The 18221-nt window shown below is 43.0% G+C and overlaps 1 protein-coding gene across 2 annotated transcripts in view; it reads right to left on the bottom strand.

The window, feature by feature from the left end:
• TCP11L2 (t-complex 11 like 2) overlaps window positions 1-17925 on the bottom strand; it is a 28319-nt gene extending 10394 nt beyond the window's left edge. The window contains exons 1-7 of one of the 2 annotated variants that reach the window (XM_042469075.1): window positions 17675-17925; window positions 11060-11162; window positions 7048-7107; window positions 5497-5653; window positions 5020-5155; window positions 3508-3628; window positions 504-724 (exon numbers count right to left, since the gene is read on the bottom strand). In XM_042469075.1, coding sequence (XP_042325009.1) covers window positions 504-724; window positions 3508-3628; window positions 5020-5155; window positions 5497-5635 — 617 coding nt within the window. In that variant the 5' untranslated portion in view covers window positions 5636-5653; window positions 7048-7107; window positions 11060-11162; window positions 17675-17925. The remainder of the gene's footprint in view (window positions 1-503; window positions 725-3507; window positions 3629-5019; window positions 5156-5496; window positions 5654-7047; window positions 7108-11059; window positions 11163-17674) is intronic. The other variant, XM_042469074.1, reaches the window with a different exon arrangement.
• Between the last annotated feature and the right edge of the window lie 296 nt (window positions 17926-18221).

The following is an 18221-nucleotide window of genomic DNA, read 5'->3' as shown; positions in this document are numbered from 1 at the left end:
AGGTTCGCCTTTGAGTCACCCAAAGTCAGAAATGACTTGAAGGCACATAAGAACAACAACAACAAATATATATCTTACATTAAATTTTCACAAAACTTACTGATCAAAACTCACTTTAAATAAAGTGCTTGGAGTGGACACTATTCGATTGCATTGGAGATAAGTTAGTAGCTGTCTCCAGTCCCTAAACTGGCTGGAGATGATAATGCAACACAATTACAGCACTATAATTATTATTCCATGTTAACTGCCATACCTGCATCCTGTGGAATCCTGGGATTTGTAGTTTGGTGAGGCACTACAGCTCTCTGGCTGAGAATTCTAAATACCTCTCCCTAAACTGCCAATCCTAGAATTCCATAGGTGAACCCTGACAGGGTAATGTTTAATCTGTCTCTAAACATCAGGGTTTTGTTGTATGTTTTTAAATGAAAGTACAGTATTTAGGCAATCTTCATTTTGGGGAGATAAAAAAATCAGTATTTTAAAAAGCAGACACAAACCTCAACAATGCTACAATATCCCCAGTAGCTTTTAATTTGTTTACATCATCATCCCTTACTGGAGCACACAGCTTCCCCATGGTGCTGATGACATAGTTTGCAAGGCCCTGGATGTCAACTGCATTGTGTTCAGCCTGCTGCCTTATAAGGTCTGTGTCCAGGACTTCACAGATTTGACTTCGCATTCTGTTAGCACCAGGATTCAGGAAAGAAAGAAGGATCTGCAACATTAAAAACACAAACCAGTTAAGATTTACCACATGTAGTCAATGGTCCACAAAGATCTTGAAGGTCTTACATAACTTAACAGAAGGAGGAGAGGCATAGGGCTCCTGTTCTTCCAGTAGCTGAATACTGGAAGATGATCCCCCAAATGTGGTCTCATCTCATCTCATCTCATCTCATCATACAATGTCAGAATATCCTAGCTTCCGTTGCCTGTCTACTTTTGCATGGCGGGGAGGGCATTCATGTCAGTAATGTCAAAATAATTTTAAAGAAGGACAGTACTATACCAACACATGTTGCTTTACAGAAAGCCAAAGGAAAGGATTTTTGAGTGAAGTGCTATAAGCATGTTGATGACTCTCAGCCCTGTTTGTCCTTGTCACTGGAGTCAGTTGGCACCGTGCAAGTGCTGAACCAGTGCCAGATGCTGTAATGGGCTGGATGGAGACCAATAAACTGAAGCTGAATCCCAGCAAGATGTGGATTTGTGGATTAGTGATTCTCAGGTCCCTGAAGTGTCTAACTAACCTATCCTACACTCCCTCTGGCAGAGCAAGTGTGTAGCTTGGAAGTGTATCTAGATCCATTTTTGTCATGGAATTCCATGTAGAATCCTTGGGCCCAGAGTGTCTGGGATCAGATTTGGACTCTCCACTAGCTACAGCCCTTCCTGGACAAGGATAACCTAGCCACAGTTGTTCATGCACTGGTAACCTCCCAGTCTGATTACTCTACTGCATGTGAGGCTGCCCTGAAGATGATATAGCAAAATGCTGCAGCAGCTAGTCTGCTGGCTGGAATAACATATAGACAGCATATAACACAAAGGAATTGCACTGGCTGCCAATGTTTCTAGTCTGTATTCCAGGTTCTTGTGATGACATTTTAAGTCTTAACTGGCTTGGGACCTTGTTATTTGAAGGAACACCCCTCATTTACATATGCCTGCTCAAGAAAAGTCAGGTCTGCAGGTTTCCTTTGTCGCTCATGAGTGGGATCAGTACACTGCATAAGGACATGGGAAAGGAACTTCTCAGCTGTGGCATTGGTTGTGGAACGGCCTGCCCTTGGAGGCCCAAATGGGACAAATGCTAGCTTCATTAATCCAAACATCAAGGAAAAAAATATGGCTTTTTATAAAAGCCTATGCTGCCTGACTAATTCCAAAATGTATGTGCATGTGATTTTAAATTGTTTTAACTTGTTAATATGCTTTTAGCTTAAATTATTTTTATTGTTTTAGATTTTAATTTGTTTAAATTAATTTTATTTACATGCCACCCTGAGATCCTATGATATAGCATGGGACATTACATTTTTGTACAAAAGAAAAGATGTACTGTAGTGGTTAGAGTCCCAGACTCAGTTGATGTGCTTTGCACATAATTTATTTAGAAGCGGTATTCCCTTGAGTAGTGAAAGATGTCTGTTTGTAACAGCACAATTTTCTCCAAGAATGCATCCTGTATTTACTGTGCTTTGGTCATCAGCTGGAAACCATGGGTTGAATTCTGACAGCCCAGAAAGGCATCCAAATGAACAGCTCTGTATTTTTCCTACTGCCTCTGGTTCTTGCTAGATTTTCCAGTTTGATAAAATTTATTTATTTAATGACAGCTCCTAGAATTAGGGATAACATATCCCGCCTGGGGGCGGGACGTCCCGGTTTGCCACTTGTCCTGGGTTTGCCCCCGCCCCGGGTTTTGTTAGGGTGCTGCTGTGGCGGAGCCTTTGGCCACCGTTACGGCCAGTCCTCTAGCCGCCACCACCACCACTGACGTGGCCTTCGCCACCCGGCCACAAGCCCCGCGCTTCCCCTGCACCATGCGCTTACTGTTCTGCACAGCCACGCGCAGGGCTGAGAAGAAGCTCTTTCTCTTCAGGCTGGCTGGCCAGTGGCTGGCCAGTCCACCCAGGCCCCCTGCTGCAGGAGCCTGTGACTGCTAGCAGGGGGCGGGGCTGTTCCAGCTCCAGTCTCCCCCATTGGCCAGCCAGCCTCAACAGAAGTAGCTTCTCCTTTTTCGTCCCTCGGGCGGGCCAAGGGCTGGAGAGGGCTCCTTTTCTTTTTCTTCCCTTGTTTCTCTTCCTCTTTCCCCTCCTCTTCCTCTAATTTTTCTTCCCTTCTTTCCCTTCCTCCTCCTCCTCCTTTTCTTCCCCTCTTTCTCTTCCTCTTCTTCTTTTTCATCCCTTCTTTCCCTTCCTCCTCTTCTTTGTCTTCCCTTCTTTCTCTTCCTCTTTCCCTCCCTCTTCTTCTTTTTCTTCCCTTCTTTCTCTTCCTCTTTTCCCTGCTCCTCTTCTTTTTTCTTCCCCTCCTGACCTTCCTCCTCCTTTTTCTTCCCCTTTCTCTTCCTCTTTCCCCTCCTCCTCCTCTTCTTTTTCTTCCCCTCTTTCTCTTCCTCTTTCCCCTCCTCCTTCTCCTTCTTTCAGTAGGAATAATGCCAAAATGTTCTCCATTTTGAGCATGCCTAAGAAACATGCATTTATATTAATGCTTTTTTTAGTTGTTCGCATGTCCTCCATTCTAAAAATATGTCCTACATTTGGGGCTAAAATTTGTCCTACATTTTTTTTTACATTTGTCCAGGTTTGGAGGCTGACAGTTATGGCAACCCTACCTAGAATCCCCCAGCCAGCACAGTTAGTGGCTGAATTCTGGGAGCTGTAGTCCAAAATTGTAACTTTTTCTAGCTTGGAGCTATGTTAACAAACACTGAATGTATAACAACAACCCAACATAAGAGAAAGAAGGAGTAATCATAGTTTGTTAAAAACTTGCCTCTTTAATTTCTTCAAACAGCTTAATAGCATGCTCATATTCAGGAGGATCTTCATTCAGGTCTTCCTCCAAGCGATCCCAGAATGCTTGGTGTACAATTTGTTTTACCCTTCCAGGCAAGCTGAGGGTTTCAGGAAGAGAAAGTAAATATAAAATAAGCAAACTATTAACTTTTATACAAATCAGATCACACTTCTTTGATTGCAAGGAAGATTCTGCATTTTTATTAACTGAAAGGTCTGTATGCAATTGCTATAACATATGCAAAACAGTTTTACTATGATAGGGCCCCAGGTAATAAAGACTATTTCTGATGCAATAGGAGTAGGCAAAGTATTGCCCTTCAGATTGGAATGCAGCCCCAATCATAATTAGCCACTACTGCCAGTTGTGAGGGATGCTGGGAGCTGTAGTCCAACAATATCAGGGGGACTGTACTTTCCCACACTTGTGACCAATAACTGTGCATGTAGTTCCAGTTAAGCCCAATCAGCCACGGCTGATGATATGCAAGCATATTTGTTGCTTCAGTTGTTTGGATGATGATATGTGTGCAGCACCCAACATGGTTGATGGTAAAGGACTCGGCACTCTGGTCCAAAACTCTAAACATATAGAGTGAAACAGACACCAGCATGCAATGTATGAAAATGTAAATTTTAGTATGCAGGTCTTCCTTTTGAGACAACTTGAAATGAAATGAAATTTTATTATGGCCAATGACCAGCACAAAACAAGATAAAAGAGTACAATATTATACAATGCCCAATAGAAAAGAAACAAAACAATGCAAACGGTACAGTACAAATACAATAGGAATACATCTTGGAGGATATAAATTCAAATAACTATATAGAATGAAATCCCTTCAAATACAAATACTAGATGAGATCAATAGAGTAAAAATTAAAAATTAAGACACCATTTTTCTTCTACAAGCTATTGCAGCAATGCAAAAACTTGCCACCTTGGTTGTAATCCCTGGCTGCTGATCAGCCAGAAAGTAATCATTATCAATGTAAAATGTATCAGGTTTACCTGGTATGCTTTGTAAAACTGGTGCTATAAAACAACACTGCAGATCCCAGTAAAAGGTGCAACACAATAAAACATGCCCCACTGTTTCTTAGATACCTCTGCTTTTAACTCATACTATGCCAATCTCACGGTAAAAGTGGATGAAGCCACATTTAAGCAGTGGATGATGGTTTTTTTAGCTGCCAGACTGGTAGAGTGAATCTATTTTAAGTATGGAAGTTTTAGTATTGCTTTACTTGTCTTAATTGTACTTTGTTCTTACAACTTGCTTCTTGGCAATTCAAGACTGTAACATACTACATACATTTCTTGAATAAAAGCCTCAAAATAATTGCCCATCCCTGAATATGAAAACCTTTGCAAAATCCCCAGAATGCATGCCAACCATCTGAGACTTGCCATGATTTGAGTTGTTTTAGAACTTGTTCCTGCAGGAGCAGTTTTTGACATTGTTTTTAACAACCTGTAGGTTACCTGTTCTGAGGATGCTCTGTGCGTTCCATGTAGAAATTCTCATTTACAGCAATTTCATGAGCCAGAGTCAAGTTTGACAAGTTTCTAGCTGCTGCCATCATTTCATCAAATGTAACCACTTGAGGAGGACTTGTTGCTGAAATAAAGGGAAAAAATCCATCTGAAAATGCCTAGAAGATGGGAGGGTGGGGAACAAGAAGCTGTACTTTTCGTTCAGTATGGTGAATTTCAATTAAGTAACTTTCACAATCTCTGCTGTTATAAAACTGTTCTGGGTTTCTTGTTGCTCATCACTAACATTGCAGGGAGGAGCATAAGAAGAAACCTTTTGGCCCTCAAACTGCAGCTAGCCTAATTTTGATTGAAGCATCTCTAGGCCATTGCCCAAAGGAGCAAACATGTTTGAAAAAACTGCAGCCCTCAGGTGATGTGAGTCACATGCATCTCATATACTAGCAGCACATGATGTGAGCTTACATGCTGGGGAGCTTGGCTTGCTTGAAGAATCACTGGTGAAACTTTGCCTGGAGTATTCAGAGTCACTGGATGAGGAAGCTGTGCTTTCAGAGAACCTTGAAGAATCACAGTCACTGTTCTGCTCATTGTTGAGAGGCATGTTGATACACACACAAATCTAGATAAGGAAAACAGAGGCAAAACCAGGTGATTCAATCTGCTTTAAAATATAAATCTATTTTTGAAGGGCACTTTGACATTGAAAGTGCTGCACTTACTGAAAAACTAAGTCACCATATTTCAATTGTACTGCAAAACATGAATGCTTATCTATCTAAATACAGTTAGTTTCTGTCTGAAATTGAATCAGGTAGTAAGATTACTAAGCATATTTGATTTTTTGATTTTTAGCTGCCATATGCTGTACACTTTTTCATTACCTTATGGGGTGGGAGGAAATTAACAGAGCTAAACTACAAATTTCACTGAACTATACCATTCTGAGGCTAAAAAAACCCCTCGCTGTTATGTATATTTTCATAAATATAATCCATATCTTCATTATTATGAAACCACTAGTGTATATAATGTCTTCTTGGAGAATGACAGAGACAGGTTTGTATACCCAAAGAACTTAACATTTAAAACAGATGGTGAAGATTTTTTTTTAAAAAAATCAGGAAAAAAATAAAATAAGATTATGGACAAGCCCTTTTACACAAGACAAAGATGGTTACAATTTTACAGAAGCCTTTTCATGATTATGCTATGCTGGACAGCATGTCATCAATGAGGTAACAGATTCCCACATTAATATGATGAACAGCATTAGGTAATTTTATATACTTGTCCACATTTGACATATGTGCCATTTACCAGTTCATAAATTCAGCTGGCCCATTTTAGGCTCATATCCTCACATTTCAATAATACATTTATTTTTAAAGCAGAGGAGCAAAAAATAAATAAATCAGTAGCTGTATTCATTGTGGAGATAAAGAGTAAAAAAAGCTATACAGATTGGTCAAATATTTTGCTGCTTGAGGTAAAGGATAAGATACTTTCCCAACATCTCTGCTGCTGGGAAACGAGTCCAGGGTGGAAACTAAGTGCTACCAACCCTTGGAAGAGTGAAGGCATTTCTCTCTCAACAGCAACACATGTTTGTGTGTGTGCATGTGTATGCACAAAGAGAGCATTGTTGCATTTCGCCAACTGTACCATTGATAATCCAGTCTTGATTTCACTTCAAAAGCATCTGAGGAAGTAGACTGAAGTCTACGAGAGCTCATGCTGCCAACTTCTTTCTTTCAGTTAGTCTCAAAAAGTACTACAATTAGATATATTATTCAGATAATGAGTAAGGCATCATTTGAGGCATCAGCCACACCATCAGTAAGGTAGAATTCAAAGATATAGTCGTGTTAGTCTGTACAATCAGTATGTAGAGAGATCTTGTAGCACCTTTGAGACTAACTGAAAGATGCTGTCAGCATGAGCTTTCGTAGACTAAAGTCCACTTCCTCAGTTGCAGTACCATCATTAAGGATTAACCAAAAACCTTATACCTACCTAAGAAAGCAACCTTCAGGATGGAGCTATCACAGCTGTGCAGAGACAGATGCAGTTCTCCTAAAAAAACAAGAAAGTGACCCTCCACATTTATACAGTACTTTAGAGCATTATTATGCAAGAAATCCAAACTACACATGACAGCAACACTTTTATTAAGCCAACTGAAAGGCGCAATATATATAATGCTAACTTTTGATACACCACTGGCTTCTTCATTGGGGAGGAGTGATTTGAGCAAGCTTCTGTTCTTTAGCTATAAAGATGACACTAGCATTCAACCTTTGGGGAACCAGTTGTTTGAAATGCAAATTACTTTAATAGCTTACACTAGTATTAGGGAGCTATTTATTCTGCTCAGGACTTAATGTGGCAAAATCACTTCCTGTGCCACGGAAGAACAAATACTTTCAGGGCGAGTCAGGCAGCCAAAATAAATGTACTAACTACGGTATGCACTAGAAACACGTGGAGGACAGGAAGCAAATATGTCATCACCTCTTTTAAAATTACAGTACAAGTGGAATTTAGACAGTCACTGGGCAATTGCTCAAACTATTTTATGCCAGTGTTCCAACACTGTTACCGTACTTGCATGAAACACTGCACAATTGGACTTACATGCCCCAGTTAAGATATCTTGGCCTTATTAATTCCAACTAGATTTTGATTAAATGGAAATTATGTAAGGGCTGACTTACTAAGTTTACATTAATTTAATGGTTTTACTTTGATTGGATTGAATAACTGGATATAGGCCTTTGTAGAAGAAGCAAGAACTTTCCCAAGTATCCCTTTATCCCATATCCCAAAACAGAAATTTCACAGATTGTGGCAGATGTCTTTTATTTCAAAATCTCTTTTGCTCCACAGCACTAAACAGAGCATCAACCACAATTCATATACCCCCTGTTTTGATGCAGCTACCCTACCTAAATTGTACAACCCCCTTTTGTCTCCATTGGGCATTGACAGGGGAAGCGTGTCCCTGTTGGTGCTCTTGGACATCTCAGCGGCTTTCGATACCATAGACCATGGTATCCTTCTGGAACGCCTGGCAGAGGTGGGAGTCGGGGGCACTGCGCTCCAGTGGTTCCGATCCTACCTCTCTGGGAGGTTCCAGATGGTGCAGCTGGGAGACGTGTGCTCCGATAAGAGGGCCCTTATATCTGGGTCCCTCAAGGAGCCATTCTGTCTCCCATGCTTTTCAACATTTACATGAAACCGCTGGGAGAGATCATCCGGAGACATGGGGCACGGGGTTATCAGTACGCTGATGACACCCAAATAGTCTTCTCTATGTCTCCGACTGATGCAGTGACTGGGGATGGCATCTCTCCTCTCGTGGCCTGTCTGGAGTCGGTAATGGGCTGGATGAGGGAAAACCGACTCAGTCTGAATCCAGAGAAAACGGAGGTGCTCGTGATAGGTTCCCCTGGCCCAGGGATGGCGGTGGTTCCACCTGTCCTGAACGGGATCACGCTTCCTGTGAAGGACTCGGTACGCAGTCTGGGGGTGCTCCTTGATTCGTCGCTCCACCTTACATCTCAGGTGGATGCGACGGTCAGGAGCACCTGTTATCAGCTTCGGCTGATTCGCCAGCTGCGTCCCTACCTGGACCAGAGGAACCTTGAAACGGTAGTACATGCTCTGGTAACCTCTCGTTTGGATTTCTGCAATGCGCTCTACATGGGGCAACCCTTGTACCATACCCGGAAGCTACAACTAGTGCAGAATATGGCAGCCAGACTGGTTACTGGCATACCCAGAGCCAGTCATATAACACCAGTGCTTAAAGATCTGCACTGGCTGCCTATTCGCTTCCGGGCGCAATACAAGGTGTTGGTTATTACCTATAAAGCCCTAAATGGCTTGGGCCGAGGATACCTTGAGGACCGCCTCTCTCCATACAATCCGCCCCGCACTCTCAGAACATCTGGGCAGCAGCTATTGAGGGTTCCAGGGGCCAGACTAGCCTCCATGTCTAGGAGGACTTTTACCATCTCGGCCCCGACCCTCTGGAACTCCCTGCCCATTGAGCTCCGCTCGGCCACCTCCCTGGCCCAGTTCAAAAAGGGGCTGAAGACCTTCCTGTTTAAACTAGCATTCCCTGATACAGGCCCCAACTAATTTCCTTCCCCCCCCCCCCCATGTCAGCAGTGGCAAGCTGGCCAGAATTGTTTTTAATCCATTTGTTTTTACTGTATTTGTAACCCATGTATTTTATGATGTTGTATACCGCCCTGATTATACAGAAGGGCGGTATATAAATAAAAATTTTATTATTTTATTATTTAATGCAAGGTCTTGTATACAGTACAGCATTTCCACAGCATTGCCTACTCCTGACTTGCAACATCACTGGCAGCTGCAAACTAACGGAGTTCTTCATTGTCATGAAGACATTAAGCAACTAACTTTATTCTTAGCATCTCTTCTCCAGTCCTAATGGCAAGGGGAAGGAATTTCAGGGCAAGAGGACTGTCTTGTAAAATAAGCAAACATGCATGTATGTGTGTGTACTCATTTGTTAGACTTAGAGGTTTCTAATTTGAATGGCATTCTCTGAGCAGCTATGGTTGACGCTTCAGTTATCCTGCTTAATTGCATCACCAGGAGCTTCCCCTTGTAATGTCAACCTTGTAACATAACTAGGGCCATCTCTTGTGAGATCCCAATACATACTCCCTAGCTCACAGGTTTGTGAGTAGTCCAGGGTAGTCCAACATCTATTCCAACACATAGATAACTAGTTTGTAGAAACATTTCCATATGTGTAGGGTTGCCATAGCGCCGAACCTCAAAACCGGGAAAATGTAGGACAAAATTTTCTAATGTAGGACACATAAATGTGTCCTACATTTGAAAATTCTGTCCTACATTTTCCCTGGCGATCGCGGCGGGGAGCGGAGGCCAAGCGGCGAGGGAAAGCCTCCATTTAAGGAGGCTTTCCTTCCCCGCCTGGGCCCCGGGCCTCACCGTGATCGGAGGCCAGGATCGGGGCCTCTCCTCGTTCCTGGCCCCGGCTAGGACCAGGAAGGAGGGGAGGAGGCCTGCGGCGATCGCCGCGGCCTCCCCTCGTTCCTGGCCCCCGCTGGGACCAGGAAGGAGGGGAGGAGGCCTGCGGCGATCGCCGCAGCCTGTCCTCCTTCTTGGCCCCGGCTGGGACCAGGAAGGAGGGGAGCAGGCAACCCTACATATGTGCTACTTCATTCTGTCTGGAACTTTCCCCTCATAATGTATTATTACATCGAGTGAGTCCCAACTTTCAGTGTGGTAAATTACTGCACAAATACATTAAACACAAATACACTTTCCTATCAATCAAAGCTAGGATCAACATAGCTGGCCAAGCAATTGGGGCATTTACAACTGATTTTAACCTTTTATGTTTTGAAGATCTTTCAGAACTTTATCTGGCCATTGGATGTTAGGAATAGGGGTCATTTTATCTGTTGTACAGCTCAATAAATTAGAAAATTAACAAGCATACAAATTCATACCTCACAGATGAAGACAGCCAAATTTTTTTTTAAGGCTCCATATGTTTAACCCAAATGACATGAGCTAGATACACTTTAAGTGTCACAGTTCCACTGAGAAATCAACAGAATCCTCCAGCCAACAGGCCACTGATCATGCCAGCTGAGAGGTTCTAGGAGCTACTATCTGAAACAGTAATTTTTCCGAACTTTGTAAATCACATAGATTGGATAATGGGGGAAAGAAGTTAGAACCTGACACTGAATTTCACAACCTCAGGTTTATCCTTTTTAAAAAATAAAAAATTGTATCACTGTTTACATTTCTCCAATATATGGGAAGCCCTATAAGCTAACTAAATATGTGAAATAAAATACTTAAAACCACGAAGAAGCAAGTGCTACAATTTTTTTTAGAACCAACAGTGGTATGCCTATATATATATATATATATATATATATATATAACATCAGCCTACATTAAAAACTACTTAATACACAAGATAGCTTCTCCTTCCCCCCATCCTTACCAGTTCATGCATTGATCCTCACACAGATTCTGGTGCAATTCATTGAAGGTTATGCTTTCAGTGTTTTGTGCATTTAAATTCATTAAGAAGGTGCTTGGTAGATCTACAGATTGAGAGAAAGAAATATTTATGAGCAAAGTTTGCAATTCATTTGTGCACTGCTTTGTCAATTTGCAGTAGAAGTGAAGAGGCAGGGATGGAATTCCTATGAAAGTTAAGGCTATGAACCCCTGCAGCTGACACTGTTAAAAGAGTTGTGGGTACATCTATATTCTATCCATCAGGTACAACTTCTGAAGTAATATCTATTTCTGTAGCTGTCTATACCCTTGCCAACAGGAGTACATCAAGTGCTTATGCTGGCAGATTTATTTATATCATTTGTCACTCATACCTTCAGTTAAAAAAAAATACCCCAAGGGTAGCAAGTACAATATATAAAACAGATTTAATGTGGATTGTCCATAAGGAAGAGATAAACAAACTGAGACAGATTTCTGTTACAGGGGCATATTTTCATCCTAAAACGAGTAGCACAACACGCTGACCAACATCAGGAAAGTTAGGAAGTGTCATGAATGACCTACTAATCAAACCTAAAGGTTCATACCCCATGCAGTAGTCTCTGATATACAAATATACAACAAAGGGAGACCACATACCCTCAATGTTTCACAAATGGAAACCATGACGTGTGTGGCCAAGCTACATCAGAATGTGGTCAAGGTGTCACACATGGTAGAACACACCAGCTAGGAGAAAAGGGCAAGACTCTTCTCTCCTCTTCCCCCACCAAATTACTTAAGTGCAAAGCAGCCCTTTTTCTTCTAATACAGGTGCAGTGGTTAAGTTGTTTGTACTGAAGCCACTCACTCACAAATCACAAGGTTGTGAGTTCAACCCTAGCCAGGGACTCAGGGTTGACTTAGAATGGCATCCTTTTGAGGTCATTAAAATGAGTACCCAGCTTGTTGGGGGCAATTGGCTTACAATTGTAAACCACTTAGAGACTGCTTAGTGTGGTATGAAGCATATATGAAGCTTGTGGTGTATAAATGAAGGTGCTATTGCTCTGTACCAAGTGAAGTCAATGGAGGATGAAAGGGGGAAATGAGAGGGGGAAAGAAAAACTGGGACATTTTTAAAGCAGCCGAAAAAGTGGGATGACAGAGAATTAATTGGGAATGTTCCCACCAAACTGGGACAATTGGAAGGCACAAGACTAAGACAGCACTACTCTTTGAGCCCCAGTATGGCTTCACTATCATCTCACAAACGGCGACATCAGTTCCTTCTGAATGTGCCTAACCATTAATACTTTCTAGTTGACTGTGGGCTTTTTCTTGAGCAACATTGTTGTTGCCCTTGGAATCAAGTTCCCAATCCATTTGCCTCCCCATTTCCTCTGGAAGGATTACTTGGCTGATGACCCACCACACCTTTCCCCAATCTTCTTGATTTTCCACAATACTTTTGGTCCAGATCATACCTCATACTTCATGGTAGATGCTCTGTGCCCTAGACCTCCCTTTGTCTCCAGTCTTCAGTCTTTCCTTTTATTTCTTGTATCTCAGTTTGTGCAACCTGGTTGCTTTTAGTCTAACTATAGATTTGAATGACAACCATCTCTCACACATGGCTTTTGAAGTCAAGCCAAGGACCATTGCCTGCCAATGGGCTGCATTAACTAATAATAATGTGGATTATATTGTATAATTTTTCAAGGCTTATATGCACTGCAAGGACATTTTAATCTATTGACTTATTCTGTCAAGGCCAATTAGTTCACTAAACTTGAATTCTCCTGGATGATGGATGAGAATCATGATGTGTCCCTCCAACTTTTCTTGAACTGCAAATGTCAGATGCTCCAGCCAGTCTAGGCAGTGGTGGGGAATGCTAAGAGTTGTACTACAATACCAGTTGGAGGGCTGCATGATTTCCACTTCTGGTTTAGGTTTGCTTAACCTTCCTCCACCATATTGTTTTCTATGTCTACATTTCTATATCTACATAGCAACACACAAAGTTGCTATGAACCCCTTAGTGGGGAGAGAAGGAGAAAAGATGATTTATATAAAATGGATGCCCTTATTCAGAAGTTGGAGATAGACTGAAAGAGTCAGAGTGCTAGAATGCGGGTATCCGGAAACACAGGAATTGTTTCCCTGAAGAAAAAAAAACTGTATGTTTGTTGAAGGATTTTTGCTTGGAATGCTGAGCATGTTGCTTAAAATCAATGCAGGATTAAATCTGACTGGCGACAAAATAACCTACTTCTGAGCAAGCATGTGTTGGCTGTAATCAATCCAGAGGAATGAATAGGACCTGCAACAAAGTATTACCGTTCATGCTCCAGCACAGAGCTCCAAAGTGGGTCATTCACTCCATTCTCAGTGTTGCTTTTCCACATTACACCCAACATCCCATGGCTATTGAATATACTCAGTCCTAACTGGGAAGGTTTGGGAGAGCTCCCCCCTCCGCCTTTTGTTCCTTTAGTGTTAAAGATTGTTTTATTCTGCTGCAAGCTTCCGGATCTCCCTCAAGTTCACATTGCTCAGCGTTCCAACTTTGGCCCTGTTTCTCTTGGCACTAACCAGATAAATTCATTGTTAAATTGAATGATGTTCATTACTTCTCACCCTGCTCCCATTTTCAAGACTCTTCAACCTTATCTTTCAATCCATTAACACAAATGTGTTTTGCCAGAATACCAGACCTGCCCCTTTCCTTCTCTCCCATCTTTCCAAGTAGCCCTGTGACCTAGTAAGTATTCTTATAATTTGATATGATCACAATGGTTGCCTTAGTTTAGATCAGATGCAGCCCTCAGGTTGTTTTTGTGGCTCTTGGCCCTCTAGAGACTGCCTTTTCTTTTGTGGCTAAACAAAATCTTTTATGTAAGCTCCCAGCCTTCCTTGCACAGATCAAGAAATGACCCTCCCCTTTGAAAACTGGAAGTAGACCTCATGTCAATTTTAGTTTTGTTATTGTCTGTGAGGCTCCGAAGGGTTCCAGGAGTGGAAAACTGCTCCCCCATGTGTGTCACAGTTGCACACCCCTGGTTTGGAATCACTACCAATTCATTCTGTAATTCAGTTTGCTGAACTAATCATAAAACCTGCAGAAGAGACAATTTATTATTCTGTCACTGGCAGACACATGGTAGGACTTCTTTGACCCACCGGTTGTTGTTGACCTTTTAAAATTGCTTTTAAGTCTGTTTATGAGCAAGCTGTTACCTTAGCTGGAAAAAACTAAGAATATTTACACATCCATTATATTCCATTCGAAATTCAAGGAAAAATTGTGATTTGTATGGTGCGTGGAAAGAGCAAAAATACCCTAAAGGCATCAGACCCTGTTTGATCATGAAGCTATGCTGGGTCAGCCCTGGTTAGTACTGGGATGAGAGACTTCCAATGAATACCAGGGACTGTGGGCTATGATTCCGTGGAAGGAACCAGCAAACTGAGTATTCCTTGCCTAAAAAAACACTATGAAATTCATTAAGTTGCCATAATTTGACCAGCAACATGAAGGTGCACACATACCTGTTTATCGTACCGTTTCCTGTATTGATATGTATTTTATATGTATTATCCTATCATCTCTTAGAATGTATGCCATAGGCAAGTTTGCTCTTATATATTTATTGTTTTATGAACAGCGCTGTGCAAATCTACAGCGCTATATAAAGAATAATAATGCATGCAAACACACACACACACACAGAGTGCTTTGATTTTTTTGCAAAAGGGTGGGTTATAGATGAGGACGATGATAAGGACATTTACATAAGAACACTAGCAATTTTGGATCTATGGGGGAGACCAGTGCCATAAGTTGGCAATCCTGAGTGGGACTTTCAACAAGATTTTGGAATACGGAATATATCAAAAGGAATCATACTTTGAGAGAAAAGTGATATATAAATCCAATCCAATCAATCAATCAATCTCTTCAAGGTTCCAGCCAGCCATGCCCTCTGCCAGCATACTCCATGTTGTTGTTGGAAATGACTTGAAGGCACACAACAACAACAACAAATACACACACATACACACTGTTCTAGACAGTGCTCTCACCCTGAGATTCCTTCCCCTTGGCCCTGAGAACTGGAGAAATGGGGCCAAGGCCCAAAGATCTGGAAATGCTATATTGGACACCATAAACGCAAATAACATCACCACTCCCAACCAAAATCAGGAAAAAATGGTTTACCCTGAACAAAGAGGTATCTTGACTTCAGTCGTTAGTCATGGTGGTGAGTATATATGTGTGCTTTCAGGTTGCCTGTTGACTTACAGAGAGTCAATGGATTTCACAGGGCTTTCTTAAGCAAGGAAGGCTCAGAGGTGGTTTTTCCAGTTCCTTTCTCTGAAATATCACTTATGGCACCTGCTATTTTTGGTGGACTCCTACCCAAGTCCTAACCTGGGCTGACAATGCTTAGCTTCCAAGATCAGTGGGTATCTGGTGCCTTTAGGGTATTTATAGGAGGTATAGGAGTAAATAAATAAACAAATATGGGACAGTGGAGCGCATAAAATCAAATGGCAAAGGGCATTTAGGGGCAAGTGGTAAGAGGCTTGCATCATGGGGAGAGAGGGATTGTTGTTACTTCCCTGAGGATGCACTTGTCCCCCTCCTTGCACCCACCGCCCTTGAATCTTTGCTCCTCCTGTCAATCCAGCGTCTCTGTCTTCTGCATCTGCACTGCAGAATAAATGCAGTTTGACACCACTTTAACTGCCACAGCTCCATATGGAATGTTGGAATTTGTAGCTGTGTGTGATATATGGACTTCTCTGTCAGAGTGCCCTGGTGCTACAACAAGCTACAAATCCCAAGATACCATAACATTGAACCACGGCACTTCAAGTGATATCAAACTGCATTCATTCTGCAGTGTGGCAGCAGCCCTGGTTTTACATTCCTCTTGGCTCTTTAAGCACTGGAGTGAATCAGAAGATGACACTAGATCCAAGCGTGAATTTGTGTATATGTGTGTGTGTGGGGGGGGGGGGGTATGTGGCCATGTGGGATCAGTGTGCTGAATAGTTATCAGCCTTTCCCAGGGTGACCAGATGTCCTCCTTTTCCTGGACCTGTCCTACATTTCAGCCTTCTGTCCAGGAGGAAACCCAACATGTCCTCCATTTTGAGCATGATCAAACAGCATGAATTTGCATTCATGTGACTGCTTAGAGCTTTTATTTGGTAATGTCCTACATGTATTTCAAATGTCCTACTTTTGGGTGGTTAGGACATCTGGTCACCCTGGCCTTTCCCTTCATAAACCCAGATTCCCTGTTCACTCAGGCTGTCTGCATCTGCACTGCATAAGTAATCCAGTTTGACACTGCTTGAGCTGCCACGGCTCAGTGCTGTGGAATTCTGGGATTTGTAGTCTGGCGAGCTACGTGGCCTTCTCTGTCAGAGAGCTCTGGTGCCACAACAAACTACAATTCCCAGAATGCCACAGCACTGAGCCAAGGCAGATCAAGTGGTCTCAAACTGAATTATTTCTGCAGTGTGTTTTGGAGCCCTGTTTCCAGCAGACAGCTTCCCCCCCCCAACCAAGCCAGCCTGATTTGTTCCTTGCAAAGGCTCCTCCTCTTCCTCCCTCTGGTTCAAGGGCTCGCTCTCTCTCTCTCCTCCCCTTTGAGGTGTATTTTTGGCAGCCACTCTCTGAAGCCCCAGCGCTTGGGCACTTGCGGAGCCAAACAAACCCAGCGTTTCCAAGGCAAGGGCTTGCAAAACACAGAAACACACACTTTCGCCCCCCTTCGCTGCTCCTCCGGCTGACATCTGTGCAAAGATCGCTTGCTACACAAAAGAGCCCTCTTCCCTTGGCTGAGAATTACATACATCAAACACCCCATGGCCCCAAAGGACCCCACAACAAACTGCAACTCCCAGAATTCCATAGCCTTAGAACCAGACAAGTTAAAACGGTGCCAAATCGGATTATCTCTCCAGTCTGGATGCAGCCTAAATAAAATAAAATATAGGGGATGGGGGGGGGTGACCTTGAGCTATCTCTCCCTCCTTCACTCTTTGCAAGCCAGGTTTCCATGGGGGAAGGCGGTGGGAATTCGAAGTGGAACCGGATTACAACGAGATTAGCTCCTAATCGATGGAAAGGGGGTCACCTTAAATTCTCTCCCCTTTCACTCTTTCCAAGCCAGGCCTCCAAAAATGGGGGGAGACAGTGGGAATTCGGAGTGGAACCGGTTTATGATTAGATCAACTCTTAATATAGGGGAACCGGTTTCCAACTAGAACCACTGCTAATAGAGGAGAAAAGGGTCACCTTTAAAGTCTCCCTCTCCTTCTCTCTTTCCATCGAACTGGAAATGGGGACAGGCAGTGGGAATTCGGAGTGGAACCGGTTTATGACTAGATCAACTCCTAAAAGAGGGGAAGGGGGTCACCTTAAAATCTCCCCCTGCTTCTCGCTTTCCAAGCCAGGGCTCCATCGAACTAGAAATGGGGGAATTCGGAGTGGAACCGGATTAGAATTAGGTTAACTCCTGATTGGGGGGGAGAGGTTAAACAGATGCAAAGAAAAACCCAACACTTTCCTTCCCCAGGTGGTTCCACTCACCCCAAACAGACTCTACTAGGAAAGTGGAGGGTCTCCTATTTCTTCCCTCCTTTGCACCAAGCAAGCTCTTGTGCTGCTGCTGCTGCTCAGCTGTTCTGGCTGGGCTTTAACTCTTCCTCCCCCCATTTATTTATACACTGGTCCTTGGTTCTCTATCAGCAGCTGCCTGGACGCTTCCATTTCTCTCCCGGGGGGGGATCTAATTGCAACCTCTGCAAGACAGAGGCTCAGCCAGGCAGGGAAGCCAAAGTAGCGCCTTGGTCGGAAGCAAAAGGCAACAATGGGACCCAACCTCTGGCTACTTTGTATCGATCCGGGGTTCAAAGAAAGTGGGCTCCCCTCTGGCCCAGGCTTGGCTTCCTCCTCCTTTGTGCAAATGCTGCCTTCCAGGGCCAAGGGAGGGCACTCTGCTTGTGTTTACGGAAGGGCCAGAAAGAGATTGCCCTGCCTTTTTGGGTTATGCTGGGTTTCCTCCCTGGGGATGTATCCACACTGCAGAAATAATCCGGTTTGGTACCACTTTCACTGCCGTGGCTCAATGCTATGG

Source organism: Sceloporus undulatus, chromosome 5 (assembly GCF_019175285.1).
Source record: "Sceloporus undulatus isolate JIND9_A2432 ecotype Alabama chromosome 5, SceUnd_v1.1, whole genome shotgun sequence".
NCBI classification, from domain to species: Eukaryota; Metazoa; Chordata; class Lepidosauria; order Squamata; family Phrynosomatidae; genus Sceloporus; species Sceloporus undulatus.
Note: the sequence above shows the minus strand (reverse complement) of the source record. Positions and strands in the feature narration are given on the sequence as shown.